The sequence below is a fragment of the Pteropus medius genome, unplaced genomic scaffold, assembly GCF_902729225.1.
Source record: "Pteropus medius unplaced genomic scaffold, Ma_sr-lr_union100, whole genome shotgun sequence".
NCBI classification, from domain to species: Eukaryota; Metazoa; Chordata; class Mammalia; order Chiroptera; family Pteropodidae; genus Pteropus; species Pteropus medius.
In genome coordinates this window covers 29324428-29346697 of record NW_024354500.1, presented here as the reverse complement: position 1 = coordinate 29346697, position 22270 = coordinate 29324428, and the positions used below count along the sequence as shown (strand labels likewise).

At 33.4% G+C, this 22270-nt stretch overlaps 1 protein-coding gene across 2 annotated transcripts in view; it reads right to left on the bottom strand.

Moving 5' to 3' along the window:
- Window positions 1-22270, bottom strand: part of BMP5 (bone morphogenetic protein 5) — a 111886-nt gene that overhangs the window by 3584 nt on the left and 86032 nt on the right. Inside the window, exons 4-6 of one of the 2 annotated variants that reach the window (XM_039853005.1) lie at window positions 15570-15764; window positions 3061-3137; window positions 1833-1943 (exon numbers count right to left, since the gene is read on the bottom strand). In XM_039853005.1, coding sequence (XP_039708939.1) covers window positions 1833-1943; window positions 3061-3137; window positions 15570-15764 — 383 coding nt within the window. The remainder of the gene's footprint in view (window positions 1-1832; window positions 1944-3060; window positions 3138-15569; window positions 15765-22270) is intronic. The other variant, XM_039853006.1, reaches the window with a different exon arrangement.

Sequence of the window (22270 nt, the reverse complement as noted above, 5' to 3'; positions counted from 1 at the left end):
TTTTCAATGATTAAGCATTACTTAGCCTGAAAGAAAGTTTGGTACATTAGATATGTAGCTCAGGAAGCAAGTCTACTTTCTGAGTCATGACAGTAAAGAGGCAAAGAATTTTTTGAGAAATCAAGTGGCATTTTTCTATAAGCTAATAGTGGCTATTCCTCTGTGACCCTACAGAAAGACAGTGATCATGTCAAGGCATAATAGAGCAGCATTACTCTCTAGACCAGCTTTTAGCAATCTGAATTATCATAGACAAGGATAAAAGGCTAGATGTCCTAGAGATTTTTTTTTTTTAGAAGTGGAAGTTTGAATACACCCATCTTTGCAAAGCATACCTTCTCTTCATCCTCCAGAAATGATACCCTATATCAAAAAGATAAGTCTTTACAGACAGCAAAGATGAAGTTATATCAAACTTTAAAATGACCCCAAGAATTTATACTTTGTATATGGCTTAGAAGTAGCCAATTTCATTCGTCATGACTCAGAAAAAGAATAAGATTTATAAATGATTACTTTTCAAAATGCTTATTTGTTTTTATCTCTCTGTTTTTCTTACACCAAAGTTATTTTCAAAGTTTTTGACAATGCCCATGCTCTAGTTGTTATAGATGTGTCTTTGGTATCTACCTCTTCTGTAACATCTGTGAAGTCAGTGAAGATGCCAGCAAAACATCAAGTCATTCAACAATTTACTCTATCAACATATATACATATATATTTATATGTATATATGTATATATGCTATTCCTTACTCAAAAGAAAACTGAGATACCCTTTCCATCAGCTTTAAGTTTTAAATTAAGTGAAAAAAAAAAGTAACCTGAAGATTCAACTCTTTACAAATTCTAATAGTTACTTTTTTTTTTTTTGGTCATAAACAAGCGTTTGTCTCAAAGATAGATTTTTTTTTTCTAATAGTTACTGCTCTTTTACTGCCATCCACCAGATAACTCTATTCCATTATTAAGTCTGTTGTCTAAAATAATTTGTTCCCTTCCTTCCCTCCTAATTACATATTGTTAAAATTTTTATATTAACTCAAACATTAACTTGGAATTATATCACATAATCTATTGCACCTTCCAAGAGCCTGTCAGTCTTTCAGAGATCGTCCCTCTGCCACATCAACGTCACACACCATAAGGCAGATACATCAAACTCTTCGAAGGTTTCATGAGCTCATTAAATACAGTACAACCATTTAGAGATCATGAAATCAACATTTCGTATCTTTTTCACAAAAATAAGCCTAGGTTCTTACAGATTAAATTACTACTAAATTCCTGAGTGTGGAAAAGAAAAAAATGAAGATTAACTTCCACCTTAAATATTACCAAAAAAAAGGTAGCAAAAAACAGAAATGAGTCTTCTACTTATATTCTACATTGAAGAACTTTCATAATGCCACAGTGTTATGAAAAATTCCTAAATAATTAGAGTAAAAGCCTTCATATTAAATTCAGTACAGCTATTATTCAATGATTTTGCAATAATTACTAATGAATTGCTAGGTTACAAAGAGCTGCTGTGAATCCGTGTGGTCAGTCAAATTACATAGCAGAAAAATCAGGGTAGAATAACCACATCGTATCATTACTCTAATTCTCCTAGCTAAATCCTTCCCCATTCTGGAATCAGGATTATCCTTTAAATCAGGGTGAATTTCCTGACTATTCTTATAATTTGTGTGTTACTTTGGCTCTAAAACATACCAAAGGAGTTTGAGAAGATAATGCATTGATAACTATAAATGGGTGCTTTCCTTTAAAATAACTTTATATGATTCTTACACCGTAAACCATTTCTAATCCTATAAAAACAAAACATACCAGAGTTTGAACTATGGCATGGTTAGTAGCATTCATATGGGCATTGAGTGGAAAAGAACATTCTCCATCACAATAAAATGCAGCATATCCTTCTGGTGCTATAATCCAGTCCTAAAATGCACAAAAAAAAAAAAAGAAAGAAGAAAAAAGAAGGAGGAGGTGGAGGAGAGGAGGGAGGAGGAGGAGGAGGAGAGGAGGAGGAGGAGGAGGAGGAGAAGAAGAAGAAGAAGAAGAAGGTAATATTATCAAAAAAATTCTTAAAAATACTCAAATATATTTAATCTGGACAGGTTTTTTTTCTCTTCTCGGTCTAACAATTAGTCTAAAAAAGATAGCCTCCCTAAAACCCTCAATTTATTTTTAAGTCGAAGATTACAACAAAAGTATAAATATTTTCTCAAGAAATTGTCCTCTTTAATTTCTCCCAATAGGTTGTTATGTATAATATTTACAGTATGTATTAATCTATGCATTCATGAATAACACCAAAATCACAAAATAGCATTCTAAATATTCTTTAAACAGGAAATGATGAACTCTGGAAAGTTCAAGTGAACCAGGAAAAAAAAAAAGGAATAAACGAGATAATTCTCATTACTTCTTAATAACTCATTTCTGGTTTTAGAATCTTAATAACCTCCTAAATCTTTATTATTTGTTCCTTGTGCTGGTTTCTTTTCATTCATGCATTAACTTTAATTTCTTTAAAAGAAATGAATTGGAGTGAATTCTTGAAAACTGTACATGAAAGATTTTAGAAAGCTAAAAAACTGGCACATGTAATGAGTGCCTTAATTTTTTTCCCAGAGAGGTACAACTTGGCCCAAATGTAAAATTATTGAATGATTTAATAATATTAAAGGTTTATCATAAATTTGAAAATGTTTGCATTAATATTACTTCTGAAAATATTAAATTAATATGATATTAATCTGAAAGAAGTACTAAAATTAAAAATTGGGGCTATTTAAACAACAGCACTTTTTTTACTTTCTAAATATAGGGTTACATTTCTTCAAAATTGTTTTTTAACTGTAAAACCTAAAAATTATGTTTCAATGGTGAACGATAATGGGAAAACTAAAATGATGTTGATAATCCATGTACTGAATAAACATGTTAAAAATCATTACTTACTGTATTAGAAAAATTACTAACAAAGATTACAAGTAACTCGGGATTTATCATAAAGTAGAAAGAAACAGTTAAAATGACTGACCATCCTTACCTGCCATCCCAGATCCCGGAAACTCACATAAAGTTCATGCTTCTTACAGGCTTGTTTTTGTTCACTTGTATTATAATCTGAAAATAAAAATCAGATTTTAAACAAATGGCAGCTTATTGGGTATACTAATATTTCTTTTGTGAGGTTACCGATAAAAAAGAGGCTGTATTTTAAAGTTATAAAATATGAATTTGATCTTAAAGCTAGAGCAACTTACTAACATGTGAACATCAGACAAGTCACTTGTTATGAGTTTCTTATTCTGTAAAAGGTAGACAATACCATTTACTTTTTGAGGTTCTAATAAGAATTTTGTTAGATCTACCCCTCCCCCATGTAATGATTCACAGCCTGATGCCTGCAATTCATTGAACGCTAGCTGCTCACTGAATGTTTATTCATTAATTTATACACGCTATAGTGGCACTTCATATATTTATACATAGTAAATGTTGACATAATATTTTTTGGCTTTAAGTTAAATTTATTGGGTTAATAATATTATATAGGTTTCAAGTATACAATTCTATAATACATCATCTATATATAGTAAATTGTGTTCACCACCTAAAGTCAAATTTCCTTTTGTAACCATGTATTTGATGCCCTTTGCCCTTATATACATTCCCCCTTCCCCTCTGGTAACCACTAAGCTATTGTCTGTATCCATGAGTCTCTGTTTGTTTGTCTTGTTCATTTGTTGCTTTCAGTTTTATATCCCACATATGAATGAAATCATATAGTTCTCAAGTTTTTCTCTCTGATTTATTTTGCTTAGCATGGTCATCTCAAGATCCATCCATGTTGTCATAAATGGCAGTATTTCATATTTTCTTATGTCTGAGTAATATTTCTTTGTATATATGTACCACATCTTTATCCAATCATCTGATGAAGGACACTTTAGTTGTTTCCATGTCTTGGCCACCATGAATAGTGTTGCAATAAATATTGGGGTGCATCTATTTTTACGAATAAATGTTTTCAAATTTTTGTGTAGATACTCAGAAGATTGATTTCTGGGTCATATGGTAATTCTATTCTTAAATTTTTGAGGAAATTGTTTTTTATAGTGGCTGTACCAATTTACATTTCCACCCGTAGTGTATGAGGATTCTTTTTCTTCCCCAAAATAAAGGATAAACATCATATAATTATATCAATAGATGCGGGGAAAGCATTTGACAAAATACAGCATCCATTTATGATTAAGACACTTAACAGAATGGGTATAGAAGGAAAATATCTCAATATAATAAAGGTCATATATGACAAACCTTCTGCTAATATACTTAATAATGAAAAACTGAAATCTTTTCCTCTAAGATCAGGAAAAGACAGGATGCTCACTCTCACCACTTTTATTCACTATAGTATTGGAAGTCCTGGCTAGAGCAATAAAGAAAGAGAAAGAAATCAAAGGTATCCAAGATGGAAATGAAGTCAAATTGTCATTTTTGCAGATGACACGATTCTTTATTTAGTAAAACCTAAAGACTACATCATTTTTGCAGATGACACGATTCCTTATTTAGTAAAACCTAAAAACTCCATCAAAAAAAAAAAAAAAAAAAAAATCGAATAAAGCTGCAGGATACAAAATCGACATATAAAAATCCATTGCATTCCTATATATACTAAAAATGAAATTTCAGAAAAATAAATAAAAAAGCAATTTCTTTTGCAATTGCAATAAAATGAATAAAATATGTAGAAATAAACTTAACAAAGTATGTGAAGGACCAATACACTGAAAACTGTAAGACATTAATAAAAGAACTAGAAGAAGACACAAAAATATGAAAAGATAGTCTTTGTTCACGGATTGGAAGAGTCAACATAGTTAAAATGGTCAGATTACCCAAAGCAAAATATAGATTTAATGCAATCCCCATCAAAACCCCAATGGCATTTTTTAAAAAGAAATAGAATAAAACAACATCAGATTTATATGGAATCACAAAAGACCCCAAATAGTCAAAGCATCCTGAGAAAATTATGCCTGACTTCAAATTATAAATATTATACCAGTTTTATAAATTTTTTAAATTAAAAAATCAACAAATGATTTGGAGTCAAAACATACTTCTTTTTTCTTCTCTCTCACTCTCAAATTCAATTTTCTAGGAAATCCTGTACATTTTTCCTTCAAATATGTCCAAAAGACACCCACTCTGACTACCTTCACAACTGGTCCTCATCCAAGCCACTATCATCTCTCACCTGAATTATTGCAATATCTTCATTAATATTCTCCCTGCTTCTGCCTGGCTCTCTTAAAACAAAGCAGCCAAATATACTTTTAAATAAGTCAATTGAATTTCATCACTCCCCAGCAAAGTGTCCCATGATGATTTCCCATATCCATGAGAATGAAATATTTCCACATTGGCTTACAAGACTACATGATTTGGCTCCATTACCTCTCTGACTCATTTCTTACTACTCTTCCTCTCCTTCATGCCACTCTGGCCATGATACCACCTTGTTGTTTTGCACACAGGTCAGCTTCCCTCCACCTAAGGGACTTCTATCTCACTATTCCTTCTCCCTGAAATGCTCTTCCCTTGGATATCTATATAACTAATACAGCTTGTTCGATTCTTCACTTAGGCAGCATCTTGTCAACGAGGCCTTCATTGATTACCCCAAGATCACTACTCTCGCTCCAATATTTCTCATCTCTTTCCCTTTGCTCTGATTTTTTCCCATTTCATTTATCATTTTTAATACACTATGCCATTTACTCATTTATTATGTACATGGGTTCTTGTCTGTTTCTTCCTACTAAAATGTCAACTCCACGAGGGTAAAATTCTTGTTTGGTTCTGTTTGCTTTTCAAGTGTCAGGAACAGTACGTGGCATGCAGTAAGTACTCAAATATTTGAGGCATTAATAAATAAATTTCTCAGAGTGTTCTGCAAATGATTTGAAGCAAAGGAAATACGTTATTTCCATTACATATTTTGGACTATAACCTGAAAAACTCATAACCTTTTATATTGTTTAAAAGAGTTAAGGATAAATGGAGAGCTCTAATCTTGCTTGCAGAATAAAGCACCAAATAAACACAGAACTTTACAGAAAATCTTCCTATATTGTTTTATTTGAAGTTTGTTCACACTTTATACCAATTTTTAAAAGCTAACCCATTTTGATCATTTTCAATATGAAATACGAATGAAGGAAACATTTAGGGTAAGAGAGTCAGCAAAATAATTTATTTTCAAAGAAGACAGTTAAGTTTTTCTTCCAGAAATAAATGCTACATTTACTCTGACAGTTGTCTCTGGAAAATCAATGTAGTTGGTTTACTATGCAGAGCAGTCTGTCTTAAGGTATCACCTTCCAGTTTAATTATCCTCAACCTCTAATAAAAATGTAGACACATCAAAGGTCCAAGGAGCCTGTCTCATTGGACCCTGTCATCTGCCTTTCACAGTTACTTCAACTATTTATTTATTTAATGTCAGTCTACAAAATAAGATAATAATTAAATTTTGAATTCAGAGACATTTTTCCCTCTAGATCAGAGTTATTCCCACTATGCAATACCTTCATTAAAACAAATTAAATATGTCAATAATGACAGAAGATGGAGGAAAAGTTTTATTTGAAACTCGGCACTCTTTGGGTAAACATTTCCCTTTATGAGAATTGCACAGGTTAACTTTGTTTAGACAGTGGACAAGTGCACTGTGACGCTAAGTACAATAACATGAAATGGTAGGTTCCCTCTATAATTTTTAGGGAAAAGGAAAAATTGATTATGGTAGTAGTTTGTTTGCATAAACCACTTGATATCTAGAAATTTTAAAAAGTCAGCTATGCATTAGGCCAGGAGTCAGCAAACTTTTTCTTTAAAAAGACAGATAGTAAATATTTTAGGCTAAGGGGTCTTTCTTAATTCAACTTTGCAACTATAATACAAAAGCAGCCATAGACAATATGTAAATGAATGGATGTGGCTATATTCCAATAAAACTTAACTTATGAATACTAAAATTTGATTTTTATGTGATTTCTACATGAAACAAAATATTCTTCTTTTGAGTCTTTTTTAAACATTTAAAAATGTAAAAAACATCCTTAGCTATTGGGCTAAACAGAAACAGGCAATGGGCTGAATTTGGCTCTCAGGACTCACTTTGCCAACTCCTGCATCAGACAATAAGGGGAATATTTATTCTTTTATCCTCGTCTTAATTGAAAACATTGAATATGAATAAATACATTGTAGCCTATAACACACACAAGTATATGTGAAAAGCCATAAAATATGTATATGGTTATTTGAATTCCATATTTATAAAAAAAGAAAGTAAAACTTAAAAGTAAAAATATATCTGTTCCATCTATGCAGCTCTTCATGCAGGCTAAGTGATGTATATAATGTAACATCACATAAAGGTACCGAGCAATGAAATTTATAACAGAATCTGGTTCCAAGAATCTGATTTCATAGAGCGTTAGGACCATATGCTTATTCTGTCAGAAATAAAAATTAATGGATACTGAGTGAAGTAAATGCTGTATCCAAACCAGCAAAGTCTGCAGTTAGGTTTACTATAAATAGTTGGCTGAATAAACTGTGGGAGGAAGGGTAGGGAAATTAGATTTATATCGTTCAAAAATATTGATTGACCGCCCTTGAGATATCAAAATAAAATGGACATAATTCTACTGTTGATGAACCTATGCGCAAATGAGGAGTCGTGCCAACACTAGAGAAGTATCCTAACATCCCTGAACCACAACATAGGTATCATAAATACAGCGTTTCTCCATTTTGTCTCTTAATGGTAATAATATTGGGAAACCAGTGCCAACATATTGAAAATATTGTTAAATACTTCATGCCAATTATTTTTATGGTCAATTTCTGAAAAGAAAGCAAATTCGATTTTTTTCTCAGCTTTATATTTTAAAATTATTTTGCCTTAGAAAAAAATATTTCAAAAAACAAAATAAAACACATGGACATTAAATGTGGTTAAAATAAATTCTGAGATCTACATAGGGCTTCAATGGTCAGTCTACTAGTCCCTGACGAAACAACCAAATAAACATAGGCTAGTCTAGCTATGAAGGGTACAAAAGAAAATCGAATCCAAAAAACTCTGTATTCCAATATGGGTTTCTTTTTTAATCTATGATTAGTTTCTTTAAGGGACAAAATATTGATAAATCTGTAAATGAAAACAATTCAAAATATAATTTAACATTTAAGCACATCAACAGCTTAAACAAGCCAAATATGATGAAATGCTGTGTTTCAAAGTGAAAGAGAAGATATTAATATTTTCACGCTTAGTTCCCAAAGGGAAAATGTCATAAAAGAGTCAGGATTTCAATTAATTTATAGAAAATGGAAATGACAAATGAATAAAGGTATAAGAAGTAAAAAAGCAGAAATGATGCTACAGTCAAATAATGTAAATTTTGATTTGGCCTTGGAGATAAAGTCATGATAAACACAAAGTAATAATTGCCCCTAAAGATGACAGACTTCAAAATGTTATAGCTTCTTTGGTTTAATCACCATCTTCCATATCCAGTGAACTCCTCACTCGAATTTTGCAAAACCCAGTAGGAATTAGTGATATTTATTTGTGTATGGATAACTGTGTTAGTCTCTGTACGAATGTGTGATGCAAAACATAGACCACAAAATAACAACTGTCTGGTGTGTTTGCTTAATTCTGCTTAGCAAAGCATCTATGTGGATGATCCAAAAACATTCTCACCTTAGAGCTTATTGACATAAAAACCTGTCCACAAAACTGAGTTTCAAACTGCCTGCCAGAAATCTCTAAATGCAAGTTTCTGAGACGCCTCCTACTTACTATTTTTACTTCTGACCTCACACTTCTTTGATGCTTACTATTTTAGTCAACAGGATCACCAATCATCTCATGGCCCAAGCCAGAAAATCTAGTAAGTTTCTTGATTTCTTTTTCTCCTTCATATCCTTCATTAAACTGGTGCACAAAGCCCCACTAAACTGACTCATATCTAGACTAGTTAACCTGTTGGAAGCCCTCTGTACTCTCGGTTACCTCATACAACCTCAACATCCTCTTCTGACAACTTCATCCTAGGATAACATTTTATCCCTACTCTTCTACATCTCTGACTATCAGCCTTTTGTCTCTTTCATAGAATTGCTCTTTCTCCACAGTCTATACTTGATATTGAAGCTCCCACTGGAGGCTCTATCCTTGACATTTTTCTCTTTCTTTGTTTTTTATGGCACTGTCAAGTCGTATGCTTCATCTAGCAATTTGGGCTCATATCCACATCTTTTCCTGCACCTTCCACTAATTTTCAACACTCCTAACTCAAGAGTTCCATTTCACCCAGCCCCAGTTGGCCTCATCCCACATGTTTTGGTTTCCACTTCTACTCTTTCCAATCTATAATCTTTATTGCTTGGGGCAATGGACTAGCCTCCTAATCATATTTGGGCTTTCAGTTTCCTCCCTTGGCATTCTATCCTTCGCTCTGATGCCAAATTTAAATTTTTAAAATGCATATCTGATTATGACTTTCCTTTTCCTAATTGCCTTTATGAAGACAGCATAGCTCCTTACTATCACATACTACTCTTTATGACTTGGTTCCTGCAAATTTTTCTAGCTGATATCACACTCCTCTCACATGAGTACTTGCATGTCCAGCCATTTGACACTGGCACTTGGCTCTATAACTACATGCATCAATCTGAAATAGCTTCATCCTCCTTTCTATTTCTGAAAAATGTCTATTCTTTCTCATATAAGTCCTTCATGAAGTCTTTTGGGGTATACCTAGGCACTGCTTAGATTCTCTATCCTTACTATTCTCATACTACCTTATACCTACTCTAATAAAATTGAGCTCTCGGTAATTACTAATGTACATGCCTTGTCTATGAAAGTGATTTTTTAAGAAAGCAAGGTCTTTATGCTATCCATCTTTTATGAACATATAGTTAATACTGTACTTGTCACATAATGTGCTTATTTAATATTGAATACATATTATTTTATAATAAATTATGCCTAGTTATAGTCTTTCTGTGGATTCTCTTTAGACAGAGATGATACAGACACACTCCATTATGTCTACTGGCAAGTTTATTTTTACTATTATATAATTAATTGCTTAGATGGATTGGCCAAAGTAACTTAAGGACTCTAAAATCCCTTTTGCTTATGAAGTCTCAAAGGCCAATAAATCCAATAAAGGATCAGGGCGTATGGATACTTATTAACAAGAGAGAGGCAATTTCTAGTTCTCTCTGATGTAAGAGTCTGAATTCTTTATGTACCAGTTCTGATAAACCAAACCATATGAAGTCATTTAAAAAAGAACAATGATAATGGCTAACACTATAATAAGCATGTGCCACTCTTCTCAGTTCTTTATATATATTAACTCTTTTAATTCTCACAAGTCATATAATCTTACCCTATGAGGCAGATATTATTAACATTCCCACTTTACCAATGAAGAGACAGAGGCGGAGAGAGGTGACATATCTTGTCCAAGATTTTACAACTAGTAAGTAGCAGACCCAGGATTAAATGACAGAATGATATATAGATAAAGATAGATAAGTGGATAGGTGACAGATAATAGATAGATAGTTAGATGGATGGATGGATGGATGGATAGATAGATGATAGATAGATAGATAGATAGATAGATAGATAGATAAATAGATAGATGATAGATAGATAGATGGATGGATAGAGTGGGATAGCTAGATATTATATGCATCAAAATAATTATTGCTTTAGGAGAGAGTCCCAAAATTTTGCATGACTCAGTGTACAGATACCAACTTTTAGTGTTAATTACTGTAGAAATCATGTGGATTAGAAACATTTTATATATGTCGCCTTATGGGATTTGCACTGCAGCATTGATTTTGAGAACTCCAATTTAGAAACAACCAAAATGTCTTTTAAGAGTGACATGATTAAATAAACTCTGATATAAGCACTATTGAATATATTGCAGCAGTTAAAAGAATGACGTCACCAATTTGAAAGTCGGCTGAGACAATTGTTATAAATTACATATTTCAAAAAGGGCAAAATTGTGGAGAGAATAAATAGATAGGTGGTTGCTATGGGGAGGGAGGGATTTTTAGAGCAGTGAAAATACACCATATGATATTATAGGAATGGAATATGTCATTATACATTTGTCCAGACAAAGAATGTATAACACTAGGAGTAAACCCTGATGTAAACTATAGACTTTGGGTGACTGTGATGTGTCACTGCAGGTTCATCTTCATAACACATGTACCATTCCAGTGAGAGATGTTGACAGGGGAGACTACGCATGAGTAGGGACAAGGAGTACACGGGGAATCTCTGCCTTCCTCTCAATTTCGTTGTAAACCTAAAAGTGCTCTAAAAGACAGTCTTTAAAATAGATAAAACATATCCTTCATGTAATTAAAAATGCATAATGAAAATATAGTATCTAAAAGAGACTTATGTATAGAGGAAAAGATCTGGAAGTACATGTAGCCTGTAGATGTTTGTATTAAGATAATCTGTCACAAAAGGATTAGGTGATCAAGAGAGAACTTTAGTCTTATGATTTGATTGTTTTTAAATAATTAAAATTATATTAATTATATGATATAAAACATTCTAAACGAATAATTCCAACTAATTGTTCTTTCTGGTTTCGATTCATATAAAGTAATGCCTTTTGTCCAAGAGGCATTACTTTACATTGTATTCAGCAGGCAAGAGTCGGTGATCAGAGTTGAAAATAAGTGCAGAATGCTTTCATTTTAATGACTTTTTGAAAGACTTGTCCTAAGAAATCACCATGGTTTCAGGCAGGGCCAAAAATGATTCACCTTCAAAGATCCCCAGTATCCAGTATACAATAAGCAGTCTTTCCAAGCAGTTCTGCAGTGAACCAGTACTTGCCATTTGCCCTTTTAGTTCTAAATTCTTAAAGCTCTATTATTTTCAGAACTGATATAGTCCTTAGAATAGCATCTTGCTCTTTAAATTTTTATCAATCCAGTGCCTTTATATCTTAAAGAGTGGCTACTTAAAATTTAGCTATTGCCTCCGTTTTCTTCTCCCACACCCAAATTCAGACAAACAGCCACTGTACTGCCTCATTGTAAAACCGGCACTATCTCCACAACATGACTGCTCAAACCTCTTGACAAGAAGCTGAAGAGGAACAAAGAGGGTCGTTTCTACAGAAAATCTGGGAGCAGTGGTTCTGTGTATATTTACTTGAAAAAGAAAGTTAGTTTTTCTCATACAGCCAACACATTAACTGATTCAGTGAGTATTTGGGGGTTCCTGTTTTATGCTAGACACTGTTCTAGCCTCTCCCATAAGAGTATGGGAGAATAAAGGGCATTGAGAAATTGGAAGGCAAGAATCTTTGAAGTGAGAAAGAAATGGGATAAAGACAGCAATAATGACCTGAACTAACATTTGATGACATGATTTGGAAAAAAAATACAATCAGGAAAACATCTACTACAACTCTCCCTCCCATCTTCCTTTTTTAACCATGGAGTCTTTGCACAGTATTTTACTATAAAAGCCTATGTACTATTACAGTATTTATTATTTATATTTGGATAATTTTAAAACTTCACTGGTATTTCAAGAATCCTAAGTATCAAATTTTGTGTTTATGCTGGTATTATTCCCTTTCCTTAAACCCCTTTGTCTTTTAGGCAAAATTCTATGAGATTTTTCCAATCTGCTTGATTACTACCTATTTTAAGGTTAAGTCTCATAGACACAAACCAGCTACTTTCAATCTTCTTATCTAAATATGAAAACGCTCCAAAACCATCTATGACATATTTCACAGAAATGGTTGCCAATGACAAACTTTCTAAAAAGAAAATATTGGTCTATATTAGAATAATTTTGTACTCTAAATGGTGTTAGGAAACTGGTGAAAAGTTATGTGATTTCTGTTCCATATGTTTTATTCATCACTAGTTATAGAAGTACATTTGTTACTTGTGGTCAGGAAGAGAAGATAAATAGAGTTCACCAATAGGGAAAAGGACTTTGATGATTTCAGTCTCTGCGCCGCCTCTGCCAGAGTCGTTAGGAGCTCTAATAATAAGTATGGAACTTATGCTTTTCCCTTTGTAATTTCCTCAAAAATTATTTACTATCTATTCAAGGTTTAACAAACTTTTTACTTAATACAGTCTGCTATATTAAATTAAAAACATTTCAACCAATTTCAGAACCATTCTGCATGAAAAGAAAAATATACAACTTTGATGGGCTAGTATTTACAAAGAAGGAAAGGTCTTAGAAAGTTATTTTTCTCCATCTTTCATATTTACCAATTACAATTTTTGCCAAGCTAAATATTTTATGAAAATCTTTATAAAATAGCTTTATAATAGAGCATTACTATCATGTTTTACTTTCAAGTGAAAAAGATGATTAAACTTATTTGTTGGAAAATTATTTTAAAACCGCTCTATATGTTACATGTAATTGGGTATAATGTAATTCCATATGGAAATCATCTCCCCTGCTTCTGTTGCTACCTATACCAAATAGACTTCTTTCTAAGATGATTTTTCTGGTCTTCATACTTTAGGAAGATTCCGATGAATTCCATCTAATATTTCTGTTGAGAGTCCCAGGTGCAAAAACAAACAAACAAACAAATAAATAGCAAAAAAACAGTTATGTGTTTTTGCCTTGTTTGTAATCATTCTTATTTAACACTCATACATGTTTGAGTAATAGAAAGCGCAGTACGGTTTGTCAGTTTCAAGTGATTTGGGGACAAAAAATGAAGATTTCAGGAATGATGGCAAACAGTCTGAATGTGTCTTTTTGGAAGAGCAAAGCATTCTAATTCGCTAAAAAAACATATGCAAGGATTATGTCTGTTTTATTTACCAGCTCATCTATTTTACCTCCCAAGTACTCTGCATGTGGTGGCCATTAACAAGGAAGAATGCATATTTTACAAATACACAAATATGATACACTAAGTTGGGATGTTCTAGGGCAGCAGTTCCCAATCTTTTTGGCACCAGGGACGGGTACTCCTATGAGAATCTGATGCCTGATGATCTGAGGTGGAGCTGAGGCGGTGATGCTAGCACTGGGGAGCAGCTGCAAATTCAGATGAAACTTCACTCACTCGCCTACTGCTCACCTTCTACTGTGCAGCACAGTTCCTAACAGACCACGGACCAGTACCGGTCCATGGCCTGGGGCTTGGGGACCCCTGTTCCAGGGTAAGTTTTCCCCTTCAAATAGACTTATTATTTGTAAATAAAGATAATTTCTTGGAATAAAATAGCCATCATTTTCATCTAAAAAAGGCTTATGACAATCTGTTTGCAGCCTGGACAAACCAAAATACCTATTGGCATAAATAATATGATTAAATCATTTCAGATTTTGGCAATTAGATACATTCAGATCAACTGTACTTTTATCTCCTTTCTACCAGTTAAAAGACATCTGTGTCCATATATGTATTGCAGCATTATTTACAATAGCCAAGATATGGAAGCAACCTGTGTCTGTCAGTAGATGAATGGATAAAGAAATGGTACATACACATAATAGAATATTACTCAGCCATAAAAAAGAATGAAATCTTGCCATCCGCAACAACATGAGTGGACCTAGAGGGTATTATGCTAAGTGAAATGAGTCAGACAGAGACAAATCCCATGTGATTTCACTCATATGTGAAATCTAAAAAACAATATAAATGAACAAACAAAACAGAAACAAAGTCATGGATACAGAGAACATTTTGATATTTGCCAGATGGAAAAGGGTTTAAAGGGATGGGTTGTACACCTAAAACTAATGTAATATTGTATATTAACTGTAATTCAAAAAAAATTTTTTTAAGTAGATTAAATTGCAAGCTCATTGAGATCAATCGTGCATTTGTAATATTTTACTGTTAGATTTTATATACACTTGTGTGTATATACACATACTTAAAGCAGATTATCTAGATAATAGCCCTCCAAATAATTAATAAAAATATAAATATTATCTTAATTATCTTAATTTCTGTTTCTATTGTCAGAAAAAGAAAAATTAAGCTGCCTGATTCACATGTATTGTTTTAAGTACTAAAGAAATATTTTTATGTTCAATTTACCTGGTTACCCATTTACATCTGAGAGGCCCTGGGGAAGTCAGCTCAGCCAGTTGTACAGTTCAGTTTTGGCTAGACTTTGTTGATGTAGCCATTTCATAATTTTATTACTGCCAGCTTGGTTTTAATTTGAACTGAATCTTTCAACATATGAAGGCAAGCCATACTTATTTTAAAAAGAATTACTGAGTGATTCGCTGATGAAACATTCTGGAGATGCTAGAAACATTGCTGGATGATTTAATAAACCAAATAAAGGTATATATACAGAGGGTAAATTTATTGTGGCTACTTGATTTGCAACATGTGACCCCATAACTCTCTGTGCACAACTGCTGCTCCGGTTTTATCTTACCTCCAACACTGGACATTCTGGAGGAGTCCTGATGAGAGTTGGATTTATTGCGGTTTTGATTTTTCCGTTTGTTGGCTGCTCTCACAGATCGAAGAAGTACCTCACTTGCCTTGAAGAAAGCCACCATGAATGGTTGTTTTGATTGAGGCCCGTGTCTCCCCACAAGACCAGCAGATTTTACGTTGATACTACGTCCTAGAACAGAATGCACAAGCACTTGGTTTATGAAAAAGAGATAAAGTTTACCTGATGTGAATGAATCCTGAGGGTACTTTGAAAAAGGAAAAAGTTTTAAAACATTATCGGAATGTTTCCTTCTCAGGCCAAAAATTCTTATAAACATTCAAAGTTTACTATTACAGACAATTATCCATGCTTGGTTTTTCGGGTTGCATTATTCTTCCACCACAGAACACCCTCCAGCTGCCTCTACAAACTTCTCAGACCTAGAAGTCAGCAATACGATACATGGGAAGACTTGACTATCATCAGCCTGGAAATGTGCACGTTATGTAACAATTTCAGAAATATTAGCTATGGACTCTTCTGCATTAAATTCTCTGTAAGTTTTCTCTAAGTGGTAAAAGCTGAATGGTTGGCTGGATGTTTCTACTTTCTCCAGCTTACTTCAAGCCTTTCAAGTGTTAATTAGCGCTGATAGCCTCTCCCACTTCACCTCTGGCCTGTGCCCAGCAAACTTTACAAAGCTGTGCTCCACTTAAAGCTCTTTGCAGGTCAATCTAAAAGCTCCTGCTACATAGTGATTGGGGTTTGGTGTTAGCTCCATTTTTTTCTCAATGTGAAATAATTTGAAGTAAATAAGAAAATTTCAGAATTCCTCTCCCATTGAGGAATGTTTACTAAAAGGATTTCAGAAAATTCAAACCAAACGTGGAGATTTTCAGAAAGGAGAAAAATTTCAGATGAGCTTGGAGACTGACCTTTGTCTCTAAACCAGCCTCTATCCCATACCCTTCTGAGCCAATTAGTGTGGTTGTGTATCAGAGAAGAAGGGCCCATTTATACAGGAGTTAGAAATCCAGGTGTCCTGTAGACTAAAAATAGATAAAGTACCTCTCCCATTGGAATAGTAATAATAATGCCAAATATATTTGGATCATTTGCTGTGTATGTGCTAGGCATTTTACTATTTCTCATGTTTAGTTAATTTGAGTCCACAAATACTCTAGAAATTATGTATTACTACTTTCCACTTTTTACAATTCCCTTTTGTTATTATTTTCTAGTTTAAAATAATTATCACTCAAAAGGACATTATATATAATATAAATATATAATAATATATTAATAATATATGTAAAGAAAACCATTGGCTGATATCTAGTTCTATGAAAATTACCCAAAGAGGATGAACTATTTAATCTTAAATTGTAACTTTGAGAATTAATCAAAATTCATGCAAAGTTTCTACTCTAGATACAGAAAATACCAACCTTTGAAGAGTAATATATAATGTGGTTTGAAATATGTGCATGATTGACTCTGCCTTGCCCCATGAGAGATGTGCATGTTTTCTTAAAATATTTATTTAGTAAAGACTGTGGAGCAACCTCAGTACATTGTAAGACCTGACTCACCTTGGAAGAAAGAAAAGGAAAACAAGTCCCTGAAACGGCATCAATGGCATTTCAGCAAATAAACTCTTGCTCTTGACAAAATTTATTTTGGCAGCATAAACACTTTTGTGTATACTTGTATTGTGCAGAGACCTTCTACCGTCAGAAAATGAGACTGTGTCATGTGAGGCTGTGCAGCTGTTGCGACAGACACAGAGGTCCTTTAAATGTGGAGGTATCGGTTAAAAAAAAAAACGTGTGCACCAATCCAGTCAGCATCGGAGTCCTCAACAATTGTTCTACAATGTATTGGGAAAACTTGTTCGGTTCCTACAATTACTAAAATGGCCATCCACCTCACACATGCCACTATACTCGGTCCTACCAAAGAAAGAACTTACAAATAATCAAAGCAGTAAACCTTAAACAAATGAACATATAGGTTTCTCTTTTAAAGGCAAACTTACAGTGGCTTTATGCCAGAGTCTATATTTCTTAGAAAAACTCTATCACTGGCATAAGTGAAAGAGGCAGTTTGATTTGTGGTCAGAGCAGTTTCCATTCTACTTCCACTGTAACAAATGTATTAATTCAATTCAGCTCAGACTTCCTCCTTCTGGCAGCCCTTTTGCTGTAAAAAGAGAAATTAGAAGTTCCAGCCAAATACCATACCTTGAACTGACCCACTTCAATACATAAACACTTTTACAACATGTTTATTCAGGTGTAGCACTTGAAATTGGTTTAAGATGTTTCCAATGACAGAGAACTCAGCAAAAAAAAAAAAAGAACTGAGAAACTTAACTGTTATGGAATAGCATAACTGGCAATCTGTTCTTCAAATTTTTGATTTTTTTTTTCCTGTCCTGGAGTACAACATAAAAAGTATTTGTCGAGCTTTTATTTTGATTTTTTAATGAAGTGTTAATTTAACAGGAACTAAATTTTTACTTGTATACATCGATGATTGAAGAAATCATTTTTAATATATGATCTTTCTAATACTGAAATAGGTTGCTGCAAGATGTTCACAAATGGAATACAGTAAAATTGGTTTTCCATTCATTACAACACACAGACCCTTTTATAGTTAAATAAGCACTTAACACAACGTTCCAAGTTTCCTTTGGTTTGCAAGAGGGTTTCTTTTATTATTATTCTAAAGACTTTCAATATTTTAATTTTTATCTGTGGAGAAATAATACTGCTCTAAAGATTTATGTCCTGAAAACTGTAAAGATGTGTGTATGTTACAAATATGGGTTTCTTGGGCTTTACAAAGGTGGATATTGTGTGTGAAGCAAAGTACTCTTCAAACCAATGTGAACTCCCTTTAAAATAACTTTTGATATTATTAAGTTTCCTCTTGGTTTCCTTTTTACTTCGGCAATGAGGTGACTATTAAGATTCCATAAGTTAATGCTTGCTCAGTTACTCTTGGTCTTGAGCTACACCATAGAAGCATTAATTATTTGACCTACTCTTTCAGACACAATATACCTACATAGATTATATAGACTAAACTTTTTGAATGGCTGAACAGCTGTTTTTGTTAAAAGTGCTAATGGGAACCCAGACTCTAATATATGTATTGAGAATAGTGGATCTTTTATAAAATTTATTTGAACATGTTAAATTTTTTTATTAAATGTATAGTAAATTTTAGACATTGGAAATATATAAATAAAGAAGCCTACCTAAAACATTTTGATTTAGAAAAACTATATGTAGTGTGCATCACTGTGATTTTACTTTTTAAAGTTGATCCTTATTTTTGATTTCTAGTTAAAAATATACAGAATGATAGATGGATAGATAGATGGATAGATGGATCAATATAGATTGATGATAGATAGATAATAGATAATGTGATGATAAAAATGGGGGTTAATGAAAAGAGTATTAAATTTGAAAGGTGGTTAGGACATCAGCTTGAGCCCAAACTTAGTCATATAAATATTCGAACATGTCTAGGCATAGCTAGAACATTGGCAAGTGTAATTCGCCAGGCATATACATAACTAAGGATGAAGCAACCTCATGGGAAAGAACTCATACTAAGGAAAAGGTGAATCCCTAACTCATAGATTCAGAATAAATGTTTCAGTGAGTATTAAGAAGCACTGATTTTGAAGCTATAACTCAGAGTTCCTTCCAGTGCAGCTCCGATAAGTTTGCATGACTAACTGCTAAAGAACAAAGGGAAGTCAAGAAAATATAACAGAACTGCTTTTACCTAAAGTCCTTTTACCTAAAGTAAAATACTGGGAGGGCAAGGTATCACTACTTTGGAGCTTAGTTAACAAAGTGATAAGTGATGGAAAAGGTTCTCCCTACATCAGAAGAGAGGCCTCCAAGCAGCTCCACATCGGTACAGAATGGCAAAAACAGAATATAGGTCTAAGATTATCTCCTGCACCAGCATCAGCATCATCGTGAGCTGCAGAGAGTGGCGGCAGCTCAAAGGTGAGCCAAGCAGTAATCTGATGTCTCTGGGAATTTTAAGATGCACCAACAACTGTACCAAAGCAAGAGACAGTGCAGGTGAAGGGATGAAGTTGCTCTTAGATAAAGAGGACACTATCCTTCCATAATATCCATGCCCTGATGTTGTGTACTAGGAAGAGGGAAGGGATATGATCCGCTAAATGGATATTGTAGGAACAAGAGAAGAATTTGGTTGTTGAGAGTTGCTTAAGCTTAAATACACTTGGTGTCTCCCACAAGAATGGCAGGGGAGAGGAGATAGGAAAGGTTTTTTGAAGGATGTACCAGCATTCCAGTGATTTCGCTAATGGCAGTAGATCCAATGAAACATTGTTTGTGACCAATTATCCTAAGTTTGTGTATCATAAAATCCTTGGATTATAAAATGAAAGGGGTAATGAGAACAAAAATGAGAGTCCAGACTTTGGCATCAGCAGAAGTATTTATCGTTAGCATTTACAAAAAGAATACCCATTAAATCTTTGCACGTAAAAAATTTTTAGAACTATTCATATCTTGGTCATCTTATTTTCTCTCAAAATGATTGTACAGATATCAAGAGAAGATAAATCATCTGAACAGCAAATACATAGTCATACAACTTCACAATTGTATTAGCTACAGAATGAATAAAGATGGGGCTCTAAGGATATCTTCTAAAAAGAAATATTCTTTTTCTCTTCACACAGCCATCAACAGAAACATAGGTGAGGCCAGAGCTCACACCTACTAAATTTTGTCATAATTGAAGCTGGAGATTCAAGACTTCCAGATCTGCTACCCTGACCCTTGCGACTTTGTATAAGCACTAGGGTCAGGACATTGTATTTACATCTGCCTAAGGACAGAACTATTTCAAATTTAGTCATAGAAGAGGTAAGCTGGCAAACCAAAGATCTATCCCAAACTCACTGGTTTTGTATTTCAGACCATTCTCTTTGGAAAACGTGACTTTTGAAATGTTTATTTCTTTAAAAACAGGGTTATTAAAGGACATTCTGACATTAAACAGCTCTTTAGACACATGTTGATGTTACAAGGATAAGTGGCTCCAAATAGGAGCATTTAGTTTTCCTCCAGAATACACAGTTTGAAAAACATTCATTTGAGGATTTATCAAAGTCTAAACGTTGATATCACTCTAAGATGTTAGCATAAATTCCAGTTTGTTTTTTCTCCTAGAAATCCACAGTAATTGACTGCTTAACCCAAAACACCTGTGATAGAACTTGTGCACAAATTACCTTTCTTTCGTTTCAAAACATATTCTTGCAGCATCCTTGATGGACTGCTTCACAAAAAACAAATCAATGCATAATTTCACATTCAAATATCTTCCTAATCTTTGCTTATTTTCAATCTATGATTAAATTTGATTTTGGTCCTCTTAAATTATAGTTTCTGTGACTCTAAATTTTACTGGAATTTCACCCTTTATAGAAGCAGATGTGCAGAATTCTCTACCCAGCATATAGACTAAATCATTTTTATATCAGATTTTAAGGAATGTCAGAAGATACAATTTGTCTACTTAAATTCCATATGCACTTTAACTCAGCATAACCTTAATTTAAGCATGTTGCAATCCAGCTCTGAATTTCATCTCTGTTATAATTCGATGAAAAATTTGCACGGTTTCTAGTTTTAGAGTAAAAGCTTACTGGATATAAGCAAGTGGATTTGAAATATCACAAACAATATTTTACATTTGTGTTCAGAACTTTTTTGTTTTTAAGATAGTTTACATTGCCTTATAAACTCAAAACCAAAGAAGCTAGGATATTAAAGTATTTCAGTGGCACTGGAAATTCACAGTTAAACGGTATTTGAAAAATATATTTTTAAACTTTATAGTTCATGGTAGTAAGATTTTCGATTCTTACATATTTTGTAAATATATAATATTTAACATAAATATTATATATTTACAATTCTATATTCAATATTTAAAAGTATCAAAAACAAAAGAAGGAAAATGTAATAATATATGTGAATAAGGATAGGATTTATGTAGCTGATATTAAAGGAGAAAAGACACACTGGAGGCATGAAATCCACAGAGGGCAAGAGGGAACCGTAATCTGACGCACTGACATGAAATGTGAGTTGAAAGTTATGTGCAGATAAGAAATGTGGTTACAATTCCTGGTAATATGGCAGTAGAAGGAATTCATTTTCCTCTATGATTGGGTGTGTATGAGGGGTAGAGAAGTTCAAAGGAGGAAGAGATTTAGAAAGAGTTGAAATTTTTTGTAAAAAATGTGGAAAATGGACTGCAATTCCCTACAGTTTGAGAAAGTGGTGGGGATTAGAAAAGTGAATATTTGGTCAGAAACACTAGCATGATGACTAAAGGCGTTGTGAGGAGAAAATGAAAACAGTTGAGAACTGAAATTCATGGGACTCCAGGAGGAAGGGCTTAAGGAAAGAAAGGCCAAGAACCATAAAGGACTAAGGCCAGAGGTGTGTGCCTAGTTGTGGAAGTTGTCCAGAATGCTCAAATATTTTATTGCACTGAGGGTGGGACTCAGGTGATGGAAAACAATTAGTCTTCTTGGGGACATCAGTCTGAAATGAGGAGGCATACTGTCTCAGTCGTGACAAGCCCAACGAATTAGTTTTACTAGGGCTCTGTTT